This window comes from Cyanistes caeruleus, chromosome Z, assembly GCF_971803275.1.
Source record: "Cyanistes caeruleus chromosome Z, bCyaCae1.hap1.1, whole genome shotgun sequence".
NCBI classification, from domain to species: domain Eukaryota; kingdom Metazoa; phylum Chordata; class Aves; order Passeriformes; family Paridae; genus Cyanistes; species Cyanistes caeruleus.
Genome location: NC_141732.1, coordinates 80,380,898 through 80,399,432, shown reverse-complemented (window position 1 = coordinate 80,399,432; position 18,535 = coordinate 80,380,898). Strand labels below are relative to the sequence as shown.

Below are 18,535 nucleotides of genomic sequence, written 5' to 3'. Positions count from 1 at the left end.
TAATTTAGTATTAAAGAACACAGTTTAGTAAAAATTACAATTTATATATATAATTTGCCAGTAATTAAGTATGATTAAAGCATAAGCAAAACCGACTGGGGTACAGGGAGAGCTTCTCATGCCACCTCACGTACAAAACTGACCGGGGTACGGAGGCTTCCCACTCTGCCTCATGTACAAAACAAAGCACTTCAAGCTAAACTTATATACTGTATGCTTATACATATTCATTAATGTCTCCCATAAGTTTCTTCCTATTTCCGATTTTTCTTACTTTATGTCACTATTCTTCATGGCACATGCTTCACTTGTTGTTACGGGGGTCTTCAGTCTTCTTTTGGTGGTCTTTTGGTGAAGGCTTCTCTTCTTCCTTGTTGTCCTTTTGATGGCCTCACAGGTTTGAGTGTGTGTACTAAGTGCTGTATTTTGTAACTCTACTAATTAGTCTTATATTTACTGTTTTTTAGGCCCAATGCCTAAAGTCGTTCTAATTTTGTCCATCTCAAGGCCATTTCCATCTTGGGACATCACTTACCTTCCAAACGACATCCTGTACCTCAGTTTTAACATATAACATCTGTAAAGGGGTTCATCTGCCTTGAAACACTGATTCTTTTGATTGCTTCTAATAATAATTTTAATAACAGTTACAATTTAGTTTGCACTAATCAACTCCATGTATTACACCATCAAGCGCTGTGTGAACACCAGGCCGAGCCCCAGAGCAGGACTGTTGCTGTGTGTGGCAGTGTTTACCCAGGGTTACACCCCATGTTTGCAGACCTGCTGTTGGCATGCACAGGCCAGGGACCTGTGAGAGCCCGCCTGGGGATTTGCTGTCACTCACCACGTGGAATGTGGGAATAAACTCAGAACTACAGTGGAAAGGGTTTGCCTTTTAATGAGCCCTTGGAACCTGCTGTTGATGGTTCCAAACACACTTTAGAGGTTACCCTTGGAGAAGCAATGATTTAAAACAGCACAAGGGCAGGATGGGGCCTGTTAATTCTCCCGCCCTCAGACATTCACTGTTGGTCCCATTTTCTGGGCTTACCTCATGTCCCACTGAAAATAAGGGATGTAGAGTAGGGAATCAGAATATTCCCAAAACGGTTTGGGTTGGAAGGGACATTAAAGTTCATCCAGACCCACCCCTTGCCATGGGTAGGGCCACCTTCCAGTGTCCCAGGCTGCTGCAAGCCCTGTCCAGCCTGGCCTTGGACACTGCAGGGATGCAGGGGCAGCCCCAGCTGCTCTGGGCACCCTGTGCCAGGGCCTGCCCACCCTCCCAGCCAGCAATTCCTTGCCAATATCCCAGCTGGGCCTGCCCTCTGGCACTGGCAAGCCATTGCCTGGGTGCTGGCCCTGCAGGCCTTGTCCCCAGTCCCTGGGCAGCTCTCCTGGAGCCCCTTTAGGCCCTGCCAGGGGCTCTCAGCTCTCCCTGGAGCCTGAATACTTGTGCAGGGGAGCAGCCCCAGCTCTCCCAGGCTGCCTCCAGAGCACAGGGGCTCCAGCCCTGGCAGCAGCTGCGTGGCCTCCTCTGGGCTGGCTCCAGCAGCTCCACGTCCTTGTGCTGTTGTTGCCCAGGGCTGGGGCAGCTCTGCAGGTGGGGTCTCACCTGAGCACAGGGGCACATGGGCTGAATCCCCCCACCGCTGCTGCCCACACTGGGGAATCAGCCCAGAGCACGGGAGGTGTCATGGCCGCCCCGCCCGTCACGAACTGCAACTCCCGTGGTGCCCCGCGCGCCGCCCCGCGCGGGCTCGGCGCACGCGCAGCGGGGCCGCGCCGGCGACGTGGAGGCGGGCGGGGACCGTGAGGGGCCGTGAGGGGACCCGGGAGAGGCACCGGCCGAAGCACCCCACCACCGACCCCGCCACCGACCTCGGGCCCAGGGTACGGACGGTAAGCGTGGCGTCGGCGGAGCTTTCGAGCGGCAGGCAACGGGTGGACCCGGCGGTCGGCGGCTCCGAAAGGGGCCCCCGAGATCCCCCCGTTGTCCCGACGTCACCGTCCCCTCGTGGCGCGGGCCTCTGTCGCGATAGATGGAGGGATGCCTTGCGTAATTCGACACCGGCGCTGCGGAGTGTTGCCGGGGCACCGGCACCCGTCGTGTCCTCGGCCGGGCTGGGGCATCTCCAGGGATCCCTCACAGGGTTCCCGGGTTGTACCTGTGTCCCTTCGGGATCCAGGAATCGATCTCTCCCTGGGTCCCCTTGATGTCCTTGTGTCTCTTAGGGATCCAGGAATTCGTGACAGGGTTCCCAGAATGTGCCTGTGTCTCGTTAGCCTGTACAGGGATCCTGTGATCCCGCAGGGTCCCTGGGATGCCCCTGTGTCCCTTTAAATGCGCCCAGGACTGGAAAGCCGGAGATTTAGACCCGAATTTTTTTTTTTATGTGCTCTTAATGATATTTATTGTTAATGGCTAGATGGGAAACTGATTTATTTTCCATCCTGTTCTTGGGAAGCAGAGGCTTTTCTATTCCTCTGCAGCATCTCAGATCTGCTGAGGCTCACTCTGCCTCCTCACTCCTACCACATTGTTTTCATACTTATGAACCATAATATTTATCAAAAGTGAAGCATATTTTAGTTTAAAATTGAATTGCTATCTCACCTTAGTTGCCAGGTTTTGTATTACCTCATATGTCTTCATGCCAAACACTGTTTGTTTATTTATTTATTCTTTTTAATCTCCTGTACTGGGTGTAGGGAGTTTGTGGGGCTGTAATCTGATTTTTTCCCTTTCCTGTGCTGAGGGATAACGTGCTGGCTGAAGTTCTAATCATTGTAGGCATTTGCAGAAGTAAGTAAGCTGTTGATATTTCCATCACGGATCACTTTTGGAGTGCAGGGGAGTGGAAGGAGGCTTCTGAATGGTTGGGTCCCGTGTCCTAACACACAGGGTTGTGTAATCCCATGTTGTGTCAATTCCAACTGAAAAACGTTCAAGGTGCTCCAGCTGGGTCGACTAGAAAATTGCCACTGCTCCTTAGATTGCCAGGAGTTTGGGAGGACCTCCTGCTGTCATTTCCACGGGCTGTTTTCTCTTTTCACTGCTGCTGCATCAGCAGAGGCCCATGGACAGCCCGGGGGATGATGGACTCAGCTCAGCACTGTCACCTGGCTAAAGAGTCCCTCAGCTCCTCCTCTTACAGTCCCTTGCTGATGTTTTGCCAGCAGAGTTTCTAATCCTTTGTATTTCCTGCTAAATCAGTAAAAAAAGTACTTACAGCAAATTACTGCCAAACTCAGATGGATCTGGTGCTTCCTTCTAGTGATTTTATCAGATTAAGAGGAAGATTCTGAGATCATAGAATCCCAGACTAGTTTGGGTGGGAAAGGTCCTTAAGAGTCATGCAGTGCTACCCCCTGCCATGGACAGGGACACCTTCCACTGTCCCAGGCTGCTCCAAGCCCTGTCCAGCCTGGCCTTGGACACTTCCAGGGATCCAGGGTCAACTCCAGCTGCTCTGGGCACCCTGTGCCAGGGCCTGCCCACCCTCCCAGCCATGAATTTCTTCCCAATATCTAATCCAAGCCTGCCTTCTGGCATTTTCTGACATGCTGTATTTTTAAGATGTTTTTAACATGACTGACAAAAGTCACTAAAAGCAAGAAATCCTGTTTGATAGCTGCTGAACTGGTGCCATAGTAGATGATTAATGTTTTTAACAGTATTTTTCAAAGTGTATTCTCTGTAGAAAGTCTGTTGCACCTTGAAGTAATCCCACACTCCGGGAAGTATAACTTAATTTGCAGTAGATCCTGAAGATAGGTAATAAAAATCATGATATGTAATATAAAATTAGTACACATACAGAGCAGATTTCTCTTTCTACATAACGTGCTTTTTTATGCTGTAGTTAGGTCTTTAGCTGTCAGAAACTTCAAAAACAAATAGAAAGAATCCTGTTGCAAAAGAATGGTTAATGCCCAAATGTGGAAGAGCACAGATACCAAAATAGTTGTATAAGCTTTGAAATATAGCAATGTATACCAATATTCAAAGAAATGCAGGCCTTTTAATGAACATCTGAGCGTCTGTTTGAAGCTTAAATGGTGTTTGAATTATCTTTTTGGAACATTACTTTGGCCTTTAGGCAAGTGTTACTTATGTCTGATAGTGAAACAGGGGGGAAACGCTTGTGTGTAATAGTGATCTTAACATTCCTTCCATATAGGAGCTGCTTGATTTATTAAATCAAGCTAGGTTTAGTCTGACTTGTGTCATATCCAGCCCATCTGTCCATCCCAATTATGATAGAAACAATGAATTACTATAAATTGATTTTTTAAGAAGGTATACTGAGGGTTTTTTTTGAAAAATAGAGGGAAGGGACAAAGTAATCAAAGCATTCTCATATTGAACAAAATTTCCAACACTATAATTTATCACAGATTATCAGGGAGTTGGTGTAAAACTGTTTTTGAAAACCATTGCCGTATTTATGGTAACAAAAGTCTCTTTTTGGCCACTGGAAGAAGATATGATCAAACCAGCAGTGTTGGTTCTGATGTGCTATGTGTTTTTAATCTGTGAAGGTAGGTCTCAGTATGAGTTGTGCATATTCTTGATTTGTCTTTTTTTTTTAAGCTCCATATCCCTTTGATATTCTTGTTTAAAGTTCAGTTTGTTGTTCTCATTTTACAGTTCCAGCACACCTGTCCTGGCTGGCAGCAGGAACCTCACTGGTGAGAGCAAACAAAACCTTTACAGAAATACCTGCCCACTGCAGAGAGCGGAGATAGTATTTGAATTTTCACTTCTTGAAACTTTGAAAAATGTGTTATTTACCTGTAGTAGTTTTGTAACAGGTGTAGAGCCTTCTACACAGAAATTACAAGGTGTGCTTGACCCAGCCTTCTTCTCTTCTGACAGTGTTTACTAATTGGATTAAAGAATTTGTTTCCGCATGTACTCCAAAAAACAGTAGCAGTGTTTGAGTGCTGACCTTTTCTTGGGGTGTTGGAATGTAAGAGTAAGGATAGAAGTACCTTTTTTCATAATTAAATTTTTTCATAATTGCCTCCACACCACCTCTCCTCCCCTCTGTGACAGGAGATGTTTGTAAAATTGATGCTGTCATTTTGCTCTCAGATTGGTAGGCTTTGTGCAGTACTTATTTCATAACTTACTATGTAGGAATTTCAACAGAAAAGTGATCTTTATAGTTTTTGTAGCTTTAAATTTAAACTCTTGATAAATTTTATATGTAGAGAGGCTTTTGAGCTTCAGGGAGATTTGGCCACAAGTATCATATTTTAGTATGGGAGTGTAACTGCCAGCACTAGAAATGAATGAAATGAAGACTCCCTAATTGATCTTGTGGGATTTTGTATTAATGGACTAGAGATTTTGTTGCATAAATTGCTTTGTAAACTGGACAAAGAGGTCTTTAAATTCTATAAATGCTTATTTAACTGTAAAAGTTAAATAGGAGCTCTCTGAACTTCTTAACGGGAAGATGTTTTACATGCAGGATTCAGCAAAAGCTTCCTCAAGAGGTTTGACATTGAACTACTGCCCTGCCCTGACAGATCGTGGTGTCTGAGGGGTTAGAGGACATGCAGATTAGTTGTGTCACTAATGGGTATGTGCTAATGGAAAGGCCAATCCATGTTGGCTGGAAATACTGTAATTTTGGGGTTTAGGTTGCCACAAGCCTTGATTTGCTTATTGGTGTTTGGTCCATCACATAACATTTAATATTTTTTTTAGAGCACTCTGTATCAGAAGTTTATCTTGTGAGACAAAAGGTTGGAATGGCATCTTTGTGTAAATTATTTTTGATCTCTTACAACTTTAGAGAAGATCAATTTGAGCAAGGTTGTTTTTGACCTCCTGTGAGTCCGTAATTCCAATTCAGGAGATAGCTTTGAAGACTACCTCTGAAGGTGACTAGTAGTTCACTTGAAGTAAGGTATATTGAGATTAGTAAGTGAGCATCTGCTTATCAAAATTATTAGATTTTGTGATCAGAAATTAACAGAGTGGATCACCAGTAGCATGGAAGTTTAGAGATTATAGAGAGTATGAAAATATATTGGTTTCCTGAGATGGTGCTGAGAAACACAATCAGGACATCTCAGTCTGATTTATGGAATTTAGGTTTTCATTTTTCTGTCATCTCCTTTCAGAACACTTTATTAGAATGTGACAAACTGTGTAGGGTGAGCTGTCAAAGACAATAGCATCCCTTGTTGAGCAGCTTGGGGAAGCACCACAGCATCCGGGCTCACTCACATCCGAATTCTTCTGCTTGAAATGCTCTGCCTCATCATGAAGGTTTTGAAAAATCCCTTTCAGTTGTGAGCAGAACAACTGTCCCGTAGGTGGGACATGAAGGAAGCAGATTGTGCTCTTCAGAATTAGGCTTTTATTGATGACTGACTCCCACGAAAATGTTGTGGAAAGGGAACCGGAGCTGAAAACACAGCATCATCACTCGTTTTTTCAGCTGCTTGCCTTCCCTGTGAGAGGCCTTCTTTGCCTGCAGTAAATCTATCAAGATTAATCACTTCTGCTACGTGCAGGACTGTTAAGGCTTCAGTGGAACCCAGAAGGACCATACTTACGTCACTGCACTGCTGCTCAGTTCAGGTTCTTTACTGTGGAAGGGGAAGGCACTAGAATGGAGCAGGAGAGCCAAAGAGATGCTGTGTTTGTTCATCCAGCTGAGTAAACAGTGAGCAAGTCAGATAATTTATGTTGAGAGCTGCCTAAAGACTTCAAGATGGTTTTTTTTTTTGGTATTGTTCTTGTTTTTAGGCACTGTGAGGACCACTTCATAATTCTGTTGCATTTCATATTGCCATCCAGAAGTGCTTCTGTCTTGATGTACTGAGCTTTGCAGGATGGTGTTTTGGTACCTGGTGAATAGTTAGTGTGCTGGGCAGCTGCAAAGGTAGGTTAGAGGGTTGTATCAAGATAGCCAGTGACAGTACTACTGACATCAGACTTGTCAGTGTCTGAAAAATAGTGGGTAGAGGAAAACCACAGAATTATCTAGAAAGCTATGAGAGATGGTATTGGCCCCCAAGCTGCAAAGATAGACCCTGTCATGGTCAACACGGTTCTCTGAAAGAGTACCCGTGTTTTTCACAAAAACAGCTTGCCTATCTGCTACTTCTCACAAAACTGTGTTTTTTGTGTTTTTGGTGAGTTTTTTCCTGGGGAGGAGGGAATTTAGTATGTGTCTGAACATTTTCAGCATGTGAAAGTAAAAGGGGTGCATAAAGGGAACTGAAGAAAGGAGTGAAAGGAGGGGTTGCAAAAAAGGCAGTAGAAAAGGGGAGGAAAATTATAAATCAGTGTAAAGTAAAGTGAGCAGAAACAGTTGTTCCTGCGTAACTCATTAACTTAAAAACAGTAGGAAACTTTATTGGTCACGAAGGATGCACTTATTCCATTCACAAATCTCCCAGGCTGCTTGGTTGTGGCTAACTGGAGTATCAGAGGAGATGAATTTTAAATAGTGGTTTGATAGTGTTTGAAGATTGCTAAGCATTAAGTTGTAGCTGGAATATTCTAACTCATTAACATGCTTTAAAAAGAAAGACTATTTCAATATTCTTCTCTGATTTCAAGTGGCAAAATTTCCTAAAGTCTGAGGGTTGTAAAGATTTTTTTCCTGAAGATCCCTTTTACTGCCATGAATTTTTACTGCTGGGTATTTCTGCATGATTAGTTTTGCTTAGCAGAATCTTACCAATTAAATTGGTAAAACCAACATTCTTACAGTTTTGTACCTCTTTGTATGAAAATTTGTGAATGATCTCTAAGTATGAAATATTTGCATAACTGCTTTTTGTCTTTGTAGAAAGATAAAATGTAATTTCTTGGTTTTTTTTTCCCCAGCCTTTATAATAACACCAAAACTTCCCCAAAACAATTTCCCAGTCAGTGCAGGTAAATAAACACTTAACATGCCTGAAAAGCTGCAGTGTTGCTCAGAGAAATTGTGGCTCCCCATCTGTGGAAGTGTTCCAGGCCAGGTTGGATGGGGTTTGGAGCAACCTGGGATAGTGGAAGATGTCCCTGCCCTTGATAGGGTTGGGATGCGATGTCCTTTAAAGGTCCTTTCCAACCCAAACCGTTCTATGAATTTATGAAATATTACTGTAACATGAGTGAATAGTCAGAATTCAAATACATTGTGCAGACAGTAAGATTCAAATATTGGAGCTGAACAATACATACTGTTAATCTAACTTCTTTGTTGTCTGTTGTATGGAGAATTATGTGTAAATATGTTGTAGCAGTCTCGTAACTCTGTGGTAAGATTTATGTTAGGATTTTGTGGGACGCTTTAATGTCTCATGGTGAAAGATGCAAAACCTGAAGCCTGCAGTCCTTGGATACCAATAGGAATCAGCCAAAAACCTCAGTGCAGTGCTTTGGTAATACTGAATGAGAAGCATTACATCTCATGTTGTCATCTTTATAGTGATTGTGGCTGCTTTGCTTAGAAGGAAAAGGATGTCCAGTTGCTTAAGTTTATAAAGCTGCAAACTCTAAAGGTAACCAGAGTCCTGCTATGTATAGAAATGTAATTTTTGTTAGGTTTTAAAATGTTTTCAGAATTTTCATGTGGTTGTGTTAAAGACTCAGCCTAGCGACCAGATCTCAGATGACATTGTAAGATCATGTGCATGACTATCTCAAATTCTTAACACTTTAAAGCAGTCATTTAAAAAAAAATCCCACAGCTATATGTAATCTATATTATTCAAGATGTCTGCAGACATCTTGGCAAGCACAGTTTTGGAAGGGGGCAGCTGGCTGTACTGGACAGATAAAATTCCAGCATTAGCAAATAAGTTGTGAGACCAGTAGGAGATATAATCCTGAAAGGAGCTTTTAATTACTTGTCTAAAATTACTTAAATAGAAGGTATACAGAATTTGAGAAGTTTTTCCCAAGGTCAACAGTACACTTCTGTACGTTGACTTATACTCAGGAGCTCATATATGGCATCCATGTATTGCTGACTTGCTTTTAACTTTCTTTCAGAGGAAAAAATATATTCTTGTAAGCCTTGTTAATAATTAATACTAAACTCTTCTAGAAGATACAGTAAATGTGGGATTTATACTTATCCCTAGTAATTTAAGATTGGAATGAGTCCTGATGTACAAAACAAACTCCCTTGTGTGGCTCTAAAGCCTCTACTGCTGCATCATGGAGCCAAGTTCTGGGACTAAACAGATGCTGGAGTTAATAGAGAATGAGACTTGTAGACTGGGTTATGATTCTTTGGGGGTGTAATAATACTGAGTTAAACTAAATGAGTTGCTAATAGGTTGTGTCTGGTTTGTTTGGGGTTTTCTTTTTGGTGGGGGATGTGGCAAGTAAGTAGATTGGCTTTTTGTAAAATCTTATTTTAATGAACCATGCATTTATTTATTTAGTGTACTTCAAGGAGGAGGAAATTAGATTTCATTGGTAATTTACTGCTAGAGTAAGGACTGACTTTCCTGGAGTGAAAGGGAATTTCCTGTAATTTGGTATTTCTTGGGGCTGTCCCACTTCAGCGTGTGAGGAAGCAGAAGCTATTTAACCTTGTCTTTTGCAATTTCTTCAGGATCCCCTGGAGGAGCCTTTCTGTGCAGTGGGGGTTGTTATGAAATTCAAGTGTAGGAGAAATTGTGGGTGGATAAATAAATAAATGTTTTAAATACTGCTTAAAGCATACTGTTGTAAATGTGTTCCAAGTATTCACAAGGACTTGAACCTCTACTGTCTTAACCAGCATACAGGCACAGAGGCAGTGCCTCTTAATCAAAAGCAGTGTGGACATTTAAGCTGTTACATATTTTATTTGAATGATCTTTTCAGCTAAAAGCAGCTGTTTCTTAAAGAAACATTTGATAGCATGTCTGAAAATGATTTAAGGTGGTAACTGCCATTTAATATTATTTAATAGCAGCTGTCTCAGGAATGTCTTTGAGATCATGACTAGCATGTAATCAGCTAAATTAAAGCATTGGGGTTAATCTGTTACTGTTGTTAAAATGCCTGGAAATTAAACGTTGTGGGTTTTTTCTATTTTCAATTATTTTTAGACATTTTTCTTGTAGGATAATCATGAACTCTGAAGGAAAGACTTGTTTCCTTGGTCACTTGATGGCTGGAGTTCCTCAGAAATGTCTTGTTTTATGTAAAACAGGGTCTGTGGTCAGATTGTAGGAGCTGAAGGTGCGTAGGCTGCATCATGAAGTCATTGCAGAGCACTTCATCAAGTTTTGGGATAACACAGCTTCCTGATGGAAGGAGTTAGCTTTGTGTGTCTGTAACAGTAGTCATCTATGGGAAGGATCAGAAGAACTTGCTGAGATTTTTACTTCAGAAGGGTGTAGTGAGTGTAACATACTTAGGAGAGGAAAGAGGCCACCTGGGGTATAAGAGAGAGAAAAAATATGTGTGTGTTTGATTGTTCCAAGATTTGTTGGCTCTTGAATGAGTGGAAGTCAAAGCTCGCCAAGTCCCCTTATCTGCAAACTACTATGAGGTATTTAAATCTCAAATTAGCAGGTGGATTATTTTGACAGGTCTGGATGACATGATATTTTTTTTCATTTAGAGAAGAAAATAATCAGCCAGTGCCTTATTTTTCTGTTGCTTTGGGGAAGGTCTGAGGAGTGAAACATTTTCTCTGCAGTTTGGAAGAAGCCAGCTGGGCATCAGGGCTGTAGGACTCACAAAGGGCTCCATAGCTTGTCATGTTGCTTGGGAGAGTGGCTGTAGCCGTGGGACTGGGCATATTGCTGGCCACAGTGATTTCACACTGACTGAAAACAGACAATAAAATTTTGCTGGGACTTGCCGTTAAAGCCTTCTTGGTTTTAGATTTTGTCTTAATGGTATCGAACCTGTTGTCATGCCGTAGGAAATTTGGAAAGCAAGCATGACTCCTTTTCAAGAATTAGCATGAAACCTGTTCTAGCTGCTGTCATATTTCTGGGAAAGTGGTATAAATGTGGGGGGCTTTGGGAGCTGCAGGGAGCTGTAAGAGTAGCTTGTAAATAGAGGATATGGTGACTCATCTTAGGAAAACAGGGTAAGAATTTTGGGCAGTCAGTTTTTTGTCAGTGCTCTGGTATGGAGAACTCAAGAGTTCCAGGTGAAGGTGGAGGGATTTGAGGGCAGGGCTCCAGCTGCCTCTTGGTTCTCTTCACCATTAGTTGTTTGTCTTGGAGCAAGTGAGCTGGAAAACATGAGCAGAGAATGGGAACTTGAAGCAGACAGAGACTAGACTTGTCTTTTCTCCAAGAAATAAAGGTTTAAATGTAGGGCCTTTAAGTCATTTAAAGGCACAGGGACAGGGCTCGAGTCAAAAATATAGGTCCAGAGCCAACAGAATCATTGTTGAACATGTTGCAAACACATCAGTTTGGACAGGGCTTGGAGCAATCTGGTCCAGTGCAAGGTGTCTGTGCCTGTAGAATCTCCTACAAATAAAATTTAGAAACTAATTTAGAAAATAATCACCAATTAACTTTTTTTTTTTTTTTTTTTTTTTTTTGGGTAGGATTTCACATTTTAAAGGTCTCTTCATTACTTCATATATTTTATATTCTGCTCTATGACTGTGCTGTCTTTGTTGTTTTGACAGATTTGGGAACTATGCAGTTGCTCTGAATCTCAAGTATGAATTTTTCAGAGAACTTCCACTATGGCTGCTAAGGTTGCAGCTTTTTGTTGCATCTCTTGTTTGTTTTTAGTAAGCTTTCTTCATATTTACACAGTTCTTTGTTATTTGCTATTAGAAGTGTCTTTTCTGAAAGTAATTGCTTCAGGAAGTTGATGAGTTTGAGCCTATCAGCACCATAGTGATACTTGTGTTTTATGTCTTGTATCTGATACTTTGTATCTGTATCTTTGTAGAAACCAAGGGGAAAGTTCCTGCTGGGTGGTAGCTTACATCTTCAGATACAGCTGTGCCTGTTCCTATGTCTTATGCCAGCTCAGGAGTGAGTGTTTAGGTTACAGTAAATATTCCACAACACTTTTATCTTGACGGGGGGTGCCTTTTTTTTCATACAAACTTTTAAACCTATCAGTCACAATTATTTTGTATTTTTGTATTTTCCACCAAAAGGCAGAAGTTCATTGAAGTTGATGCCCTGGAAAGATGTGAGGTCAATGGCTGTGACACACAGTCAATAGCATTGTGGTGGTTCTCTTTCTTTAATTAAATACTTCATAAAGATGAGAAACAGCATGAAAAATTTAAAGCTTCTCATTCTTCATACAGATCAAGTACAACATATATAGTAAGAGGGTTTGGAGTGCCAGCTTCTGCAGTGTTCCATCAAAAAGCAGTTGTATTTCTGATGAGTTCATTTTATGGCTTTTTCCCATTGAAGTAGTTGTCTGGAAGGAACCACATTATTTTACACAGGTCAGGAGATTCATGTATGATCAGTAGTACCTTTGTTTGCTTGATAACAGCATGATAAGAGCTGTGCTTACTCTGGAAAGGCAGGAACTTTAAAGGTATAGATCATTGGTGGCACACAGGAATTACCTGCATCTTTACAGAAGGAGTAATTTTCTGTCTGTACATGTTCAGTTTGAAAACACATTTCTGAATAGTATGTCAGCTTGACACCCGCATTAAAATTGTGAATTCTGTGTAGTTTTCCCCACTGGTAGCAGCCTTGTTTCTGATAAAACTGTGCTGCAGTGTTCTTGCTGAGTATAATTTATTAAAATGAGATGATGACTGAAGCAATAACACAGAAACTTGTATCTTTCTTGATCAAAGATGTTGTTGTCCAGTTTATTGAAAGGAAATCTTTCTAATGTATTCCTGAGAGCCTGATTTCTACATCTCAGTAATTTTTCAAGGAGCTTTTTCTAAAAAGCTATTTTCTAAAGCTTTACTGGTGGCTAACTCAAGGTCTGCATATTCCTTATTTGTGCAAAAGACTTAAAATATTTTCTTCTTTTTTTTTTTTTTTTTTCCTCAAAGGAATGAAAATTTAGAAGGACCCTTCATTTGCCAAATAAAGAAGATGGGAGCAAATAGCAGCAGCATCAGTGAGCTTCCAGAAAATGAGTACTTACAGAAACTGTCAGGATCAGAGTCCATCTCTGAGAATGACCCGTTCTGGAATCAGCTTCTGTCTTTTAGCTTCACTACTCCAACAAACAGGTAAGAGGGTGTTGATAACATGTTTATAGAAGTGACCAGTCTGAAAGCAATGGTTACGTTAGTTAATGCTGTTTTAGGTAGCAGAAGAATAAGTGCCTGTGTAAAATAGACTGTTGTTTCTAAGTTTGGAAGCGTTTTCCACCACCTCTGACATTCCTGTGGGTTTCTTTCTTCTTCATAATAGCTGTAATTGCCATTCATTCTCCTGGTAAAGATCAGAAACAGAGTCCATAGTGTTGGGGGGGAACTTTCTTCCTTGTTGAAAAACACAGCTTTCTTTTCCTTGGTATAGCATTTGGGTTGACTGGATTTGCTGAAGATTCCAACATTTGATATTTCCTCTCAATTTAGAGTGAATTGTACTTCTTGCATGATTTAATTGTAGGTTAGCTTTTGAGTTGCTTAGTCTGTATGGCTTTTTTTTCACCCTCTTTGCATTTTAAAAAGAAATTTGGTGTGTATTCTCCATAAAGATATTTTCTAAGTACCTAAAATTCAAACTTTGGATATCTTTTCATTCCAGGATGTGGTGTGGGTATAAATAAAATCACTGTTTTTTAGAGGATCCATAGCACATCTCCTGAGCTAGAGAATTTAAGTTCCTGTAACTTCTATTAACCCAACTCCATTGCTAAATTCCTTGGCCTGTGTGTTAATTATCGGTTTTACAAGAACAATCTGATATTAATACCTTAAGGTGTTACTTAAACTATTTTTACAGTTTTCAGCATAAAACTGGTGCTTCTCTGTAAGTGACAGTTCAGGCAGCTGGAATGGAAAATGGTTAAGGAAAATAAACTAGGAGGCATTTACTTGGTGCTATTTTTGAAAAGAGTGAGGAGGAGGAAGTATTTTTGCTTCTATCTGGAGAGAATAGCCAGAGGTTAGGAAGAGGGGATGGTGTTGTGGGGGGTTGTAAAGCTGGTAGAGAGCAGTACAGAATTGGGAGTTGTGAGATAGCAGTTGTTTTTCCCCTAAAATCCCTGAAGACAAGAATTATTTACAGCCAATCTATGACTAATGAGATTGACAGTATTGTAAGCACTTATATAATACGCTGGTTTTTGTATTTTTTTTAAGGTGATTAATTACAAATAAAACCCCACCGATTTCTTTTGGTTCTATTTTTCTTCATTCCCCCATGAAAGTTAAGGAGTTTTTCTTAGCTTGTTTTGCAGCTTTTTTATGCCTGTTTCATAGAATTCAGATCCAGTGCAGAATAAATTTGCTAAAAAAGCATCCCCCAAATCAACAAAGCAAAAACCCTACCAAACAAAAAAACCTCAAGCAAGAAACATAATTAAAAAGACAAGCAGTCCAGTAAAATGATCGAAATGCAGGTTGAAAACTTTAATTAGTTGAACACCAGATGGTGCTCTTGCCTGGGAGCTAGAGAAATATTTTCAGAAGCATCTTTTCTGCAGCTTAGTATTGGAAGGAAACAGAAATTTCGCATTTACTTGCATCTACCTGAGACAGCCATTGGCAAGTGAAATTGGATGATGTTGGCTGCACAGCACCCTCAGCATTTGTCTATATCAGATAACCTTGCTTTCAGGAATAGAACAATAGAGGTCAGTGTCAATTTCTGAGATTGAAATCTTCCAAATTACCAAGTTAACTCTTTTTTTAATGAGGCTTAAGTGGCAGGAGCAGGATGCTAGTTTGTGATTCGTGGAAAGGAGCCAGTTTTCACCTGTCATAAAGGACAGAGTTCTGCAGTTTTCTTTTCTTTTTAAATTCACTTTTCCCAGTTGTCTGTTGCAAAACTGGTGGCTGTTTGCAAGTATTATTTGGAACTGTGCAAGTTTTGTGATGCTTTTTTCTGGAGGCAGTTGTTGATACTTCAGAGTAAAAGATCTATCTAAAGAGGGCTGTCTTCTCTGGGTGCTACTTTGGACATAATTCTGTTTTACATATGTCAGTATCATAGGGGAGGAGGCAAAGAAAAACATTACAAGAAAAGGTGATAGAAAAATTAATGTTGGTAGGGAGAGCAATCATCCAATAACAAATTATCCAAGCAAAAACTAAAAAGGTGGGGAAGTGATAGGGCTAGGGTAGATTTACTCCTTTCAGAAACAGATGCCCAGCAAATTTACCTTGTTGTCAGGAAGCCTTGGCCATAGCAAGGAAACAGTTTCTGCAAGGAAGGCTTCCAAGGGAATTCTGAATCAGTGAGTTTAAGTAAGTGTGTGGGGTTTTTAACTGTTTTCTATGTATGCTTTTTCTAATTAGGAGCTTGTGACTAGTGCTTTGCTTTACAGAAGCTGTTCCATGTTAATCCAGGTACTGTAGATCCCAGGTGTCAAATATAGCTGTACCTTCTGTGGAACAGTAGTCTTTGTGCCTTGGCTTGAGAGATGGGGAATTACTGTCTTTCTGCTCTGAGAAAAATGAAGACATGATACCAGATCTTAAAATAGCACCACTTTTTGTGCTCTGCTGTCTTCATTTTCATATGCTTTGTGTGTCGTGGCACTTTGTATTCCTTTATTTGTCCTTCTTTTGCTTTTCTCTCTTTCCCCTTTCAGTTTGGTTGATCTCTTTGTCCTTTTATCCATGTCTCATCTTTGTGGTTCTCCCTTTTGGTTTTTTCCCTGACTTCTACCTGACTGAATGTGTTAATCTATTTTTTTCTGGTTCTATGCAAAATTGTTTAGCATTGCTCATTTTCTCAGCCGTGCCTTCTTTAGTGGGTTTTATTTTTTCATTCCTGTTGACTTTTGGGTCTGTTTCTGTGAAAAGCACAAGGTAGTTTTCTGTAGGGAGTAAAGTTTGCCAAGTGCCAGTGCTGCCAACTGCAAAGTCGCTGTTTCTCTATCAGCAACATTGATGCAAGATGCTGCTGCCCTTTCACTATCTCTTCCAGTGTTTATTTTGTTCTTCTGTGAGTTTAATCAGGAACTAATCTATCTGGAAAACACAGCAGAAGTGTTTATTTTTTCAGCCAAGATAATTCCCTATGGTGATTCATAGCTTGGCACCACAAAACAATTCTGGCACGATGAGGGATTGATTTTTTGGGGCACAGCAGCCTGTTGAGCAAAAAGGTGGGATTGCTTAAACCTGCTGTGCCATCCAAAAATGAACAGGAGAGTGTGTGGACAAAGCAGAGCTGCCTGCGAGAAGTCTAATATTCTGCCTTTCGGGGCTGCTTATTCTTCCTCTCATACTGTTGATTTTCTTAATAATTAGGCAAATATTAAGAGGGAATATCAGCTGTCAGTAATCAGAAATGAGCTGGTGGTGAATCCCTGCTCACTGCCTGTGACTCCCCTGCCATGAGTGAATAGTAACAGCCAGAGCCTGGGTATCTGGCAGGTAAAGAAAGCCACCAGGGCCTTTCACAGTCTAGGAATGGGAGCAGATAAGTGGTGCAGACATAAATGACAGTCAGAGGAACAACTTCCAGCAGTTTAGTTGTAGGTTGCCTCATGGTTTTCACTGTAAAAGGTTTATTGTGATATCCTCTTCCGTAAAGCAAATTATGCATGCTAAGCAGGTACTGTTGAAATGTCTGCTGAGACATTTCTGTTTTCAGCCATCAGGAAAGTACTTGATATGCAAATATCATACTCCTTCATGCTATTTTTCATCTTTTTTTTCTTCATGGGTCATTATTTGTTGCACTAAAGGGACTGGTGGGAGCTGAATTAAAATTGTATAAAACCTCTTAAATCTGCCACTTTTATACTTTAGGTGACTGACCTATCAATCCAATAGTGTTTGGATATTGGAAAAATTAAATACAGATTTTCTGGATGATTTTTTTACTTACTGTCAGGATTAAGAGCTATGAGGTTTGCTTTGGAGTGTTAGCTCCCAGTCTAGTCAGACTCTGTGTTTGTCTGGCTTTTCTGTGATTTGCTACCAAGAATGCAACCTCCTCCTTAGTGGTGGTATTAGTTACAATTATTTTCTGATGGAAAACTTAAAGTTAACTAAAGCAGAACTCACTGAAAATCATGTGCTTAATATTTACTGTTCTGCTTTGTTCCTTCCTGAGAGTTATTAATGAGTTGCTGATACAAGAATAATGCGCGTGGGCCTTTAATGGAAAGACATAAAAATGAGAAGCTTTTATGTTGCCTTAACATGGTACATTTTTCAAATGGTACAATAAATCATATGCTGCCTTATATTCTTTGATGTCTGTCCTCCAACTAGTCCATTAAAATCAGCGTTCCCACAGTATGAATTTAGTAAATGGGTTGGTTCTTCTGTTTTGTGTTCAGTGGCAAAGAAAAAAAGGGCTTTTCAGGAAAAACTGTCAGGAAATCTACTTGATTTGGTTTTTCCCCCTCCTTTTTTAGAGGAGTACTTGTCTGCTTTAGCTTGGAACTTTTTCTTACCATACTAAGGGCAGGTGTTGTGATGTGAGTATGTTTATAATTGCAGCTTTTGGCCAATTATGCTTTCTCTTGTTATGTGGAGATACTTTCACAGAAGCCACTGCAACTTTGAAACATGTTGTGGTTCTGTTAAAAGAAAAGCAGATAAAACCGTGTTCTTCAAAGTTGTCTGCTGTCAGGAAACAACCTTCACTGTCTTAATAATTATGTTTTTGCCGAAGACTGATTGTTATAAAGTAAGGCAGCTGAATTCAACCATTTAAAAATAATCTTATTTGTAATGTTTCTTTTTTTCCCTTTTTCTTTTTTCCCCCATCCTCTTCTTTTTGGAACTAATATTTTTTACAATATGTGCCAGAAAGCTTACTACAGAATCCTTCTTTTTGGTCATAAGAAGCCAGAAATAAAAATCTTCAGTCAATGAAAATGATGACATTTTATTGATTAATAGGCTGCTCAAATTGCCATTCTTTCCCACTTTTACTGAAAAGAGGTTTTTGTACATAAAACTAACTTCCTGATGAAGAAACTCTTTGGACTATGATGAGTGATTGCAAACACAAAGTGACTAAATCCCAATGAAATAATGATTATCCTTGATTGTTCTTTACTTTCACCACTGATATGTGATAGCTGCTGTCACACAGATGCTGCCTGTGTATAGAGCAGTTTTTAGTGACAATTGGTATGCAAAGTATTCTAATTAAATGGTGTTAAGATGTTACAGAAAATAATCACTGCCACCGTAAAACCTCTCCTGTTTGGATACCTTTAAAATAAACAAAGACAAACTAATTTTCTATAAACATGGCTGTGCTGTCAAGGAAGCAAATTTCACTATTATTAATTTTAGTTTTGCTGAGATTTGTGGACTTAGCTTCTACATAAAAGAAAAGCAAATAAAATAATTTCTTTTTTTTATCAAGTACTTTGAAAATACTGGCCATCAGATCACAGAATGGGGGAGGAACTCTTGTGAAGCCTGGAATTTTTTTCTCTGAAGTGTGTGGGAAG

General features: G+C 40.4%; 2 protein-coding genes across 51 annotated transcripts in view; one reads left to right on the top strand and one right to left on the bottom strand.

Moving 5' to 3' along the window:
- ELAC1 (elaC ribonuclease Z 1) overlaps positions 1–18,535 on the bottom strand; it is a 511,775-nt gene that overhangs the window by 477,494 nt on the left and 15,746 nt on the right. The gene's annotated exons all lie outside the window — the stretch shown is intronic.
- Positions 1,744–18,535, top strand: part of DYM (dymeclin) — a 210,157-nt gene continuing 193,365 nt past the window's right edge. For 10 of the 50 annotated variants that reach the window (XM_086867487.1, XM_086867503.1, XM_086867492.1 and 7 more), the window contains exons 1-2: positions 1,753–1,905; positions 12,984–13,166. In XM_086867487.1, the coding sequence (XP_086723613.1) occupies positions 13,027–13,166 (140 nt within the window). In that variant the 5' untranslated portion in view covers positions 1,753–1,905; positions 12,984–13,026. Of the gene's footprint in view, positions 1,906–1,945; positions 2,810–4,404; positions 4,549–4,657; positions 4,699–11,893; positions 11,980–12,983; positions 13,167–18,535 lie in introns of those variants that run through there. The other 40 variants (XM_086867504.1, XM_086867493.1, XM_086867485.1 and 37 more) reach the window with 23 other exon arrangements.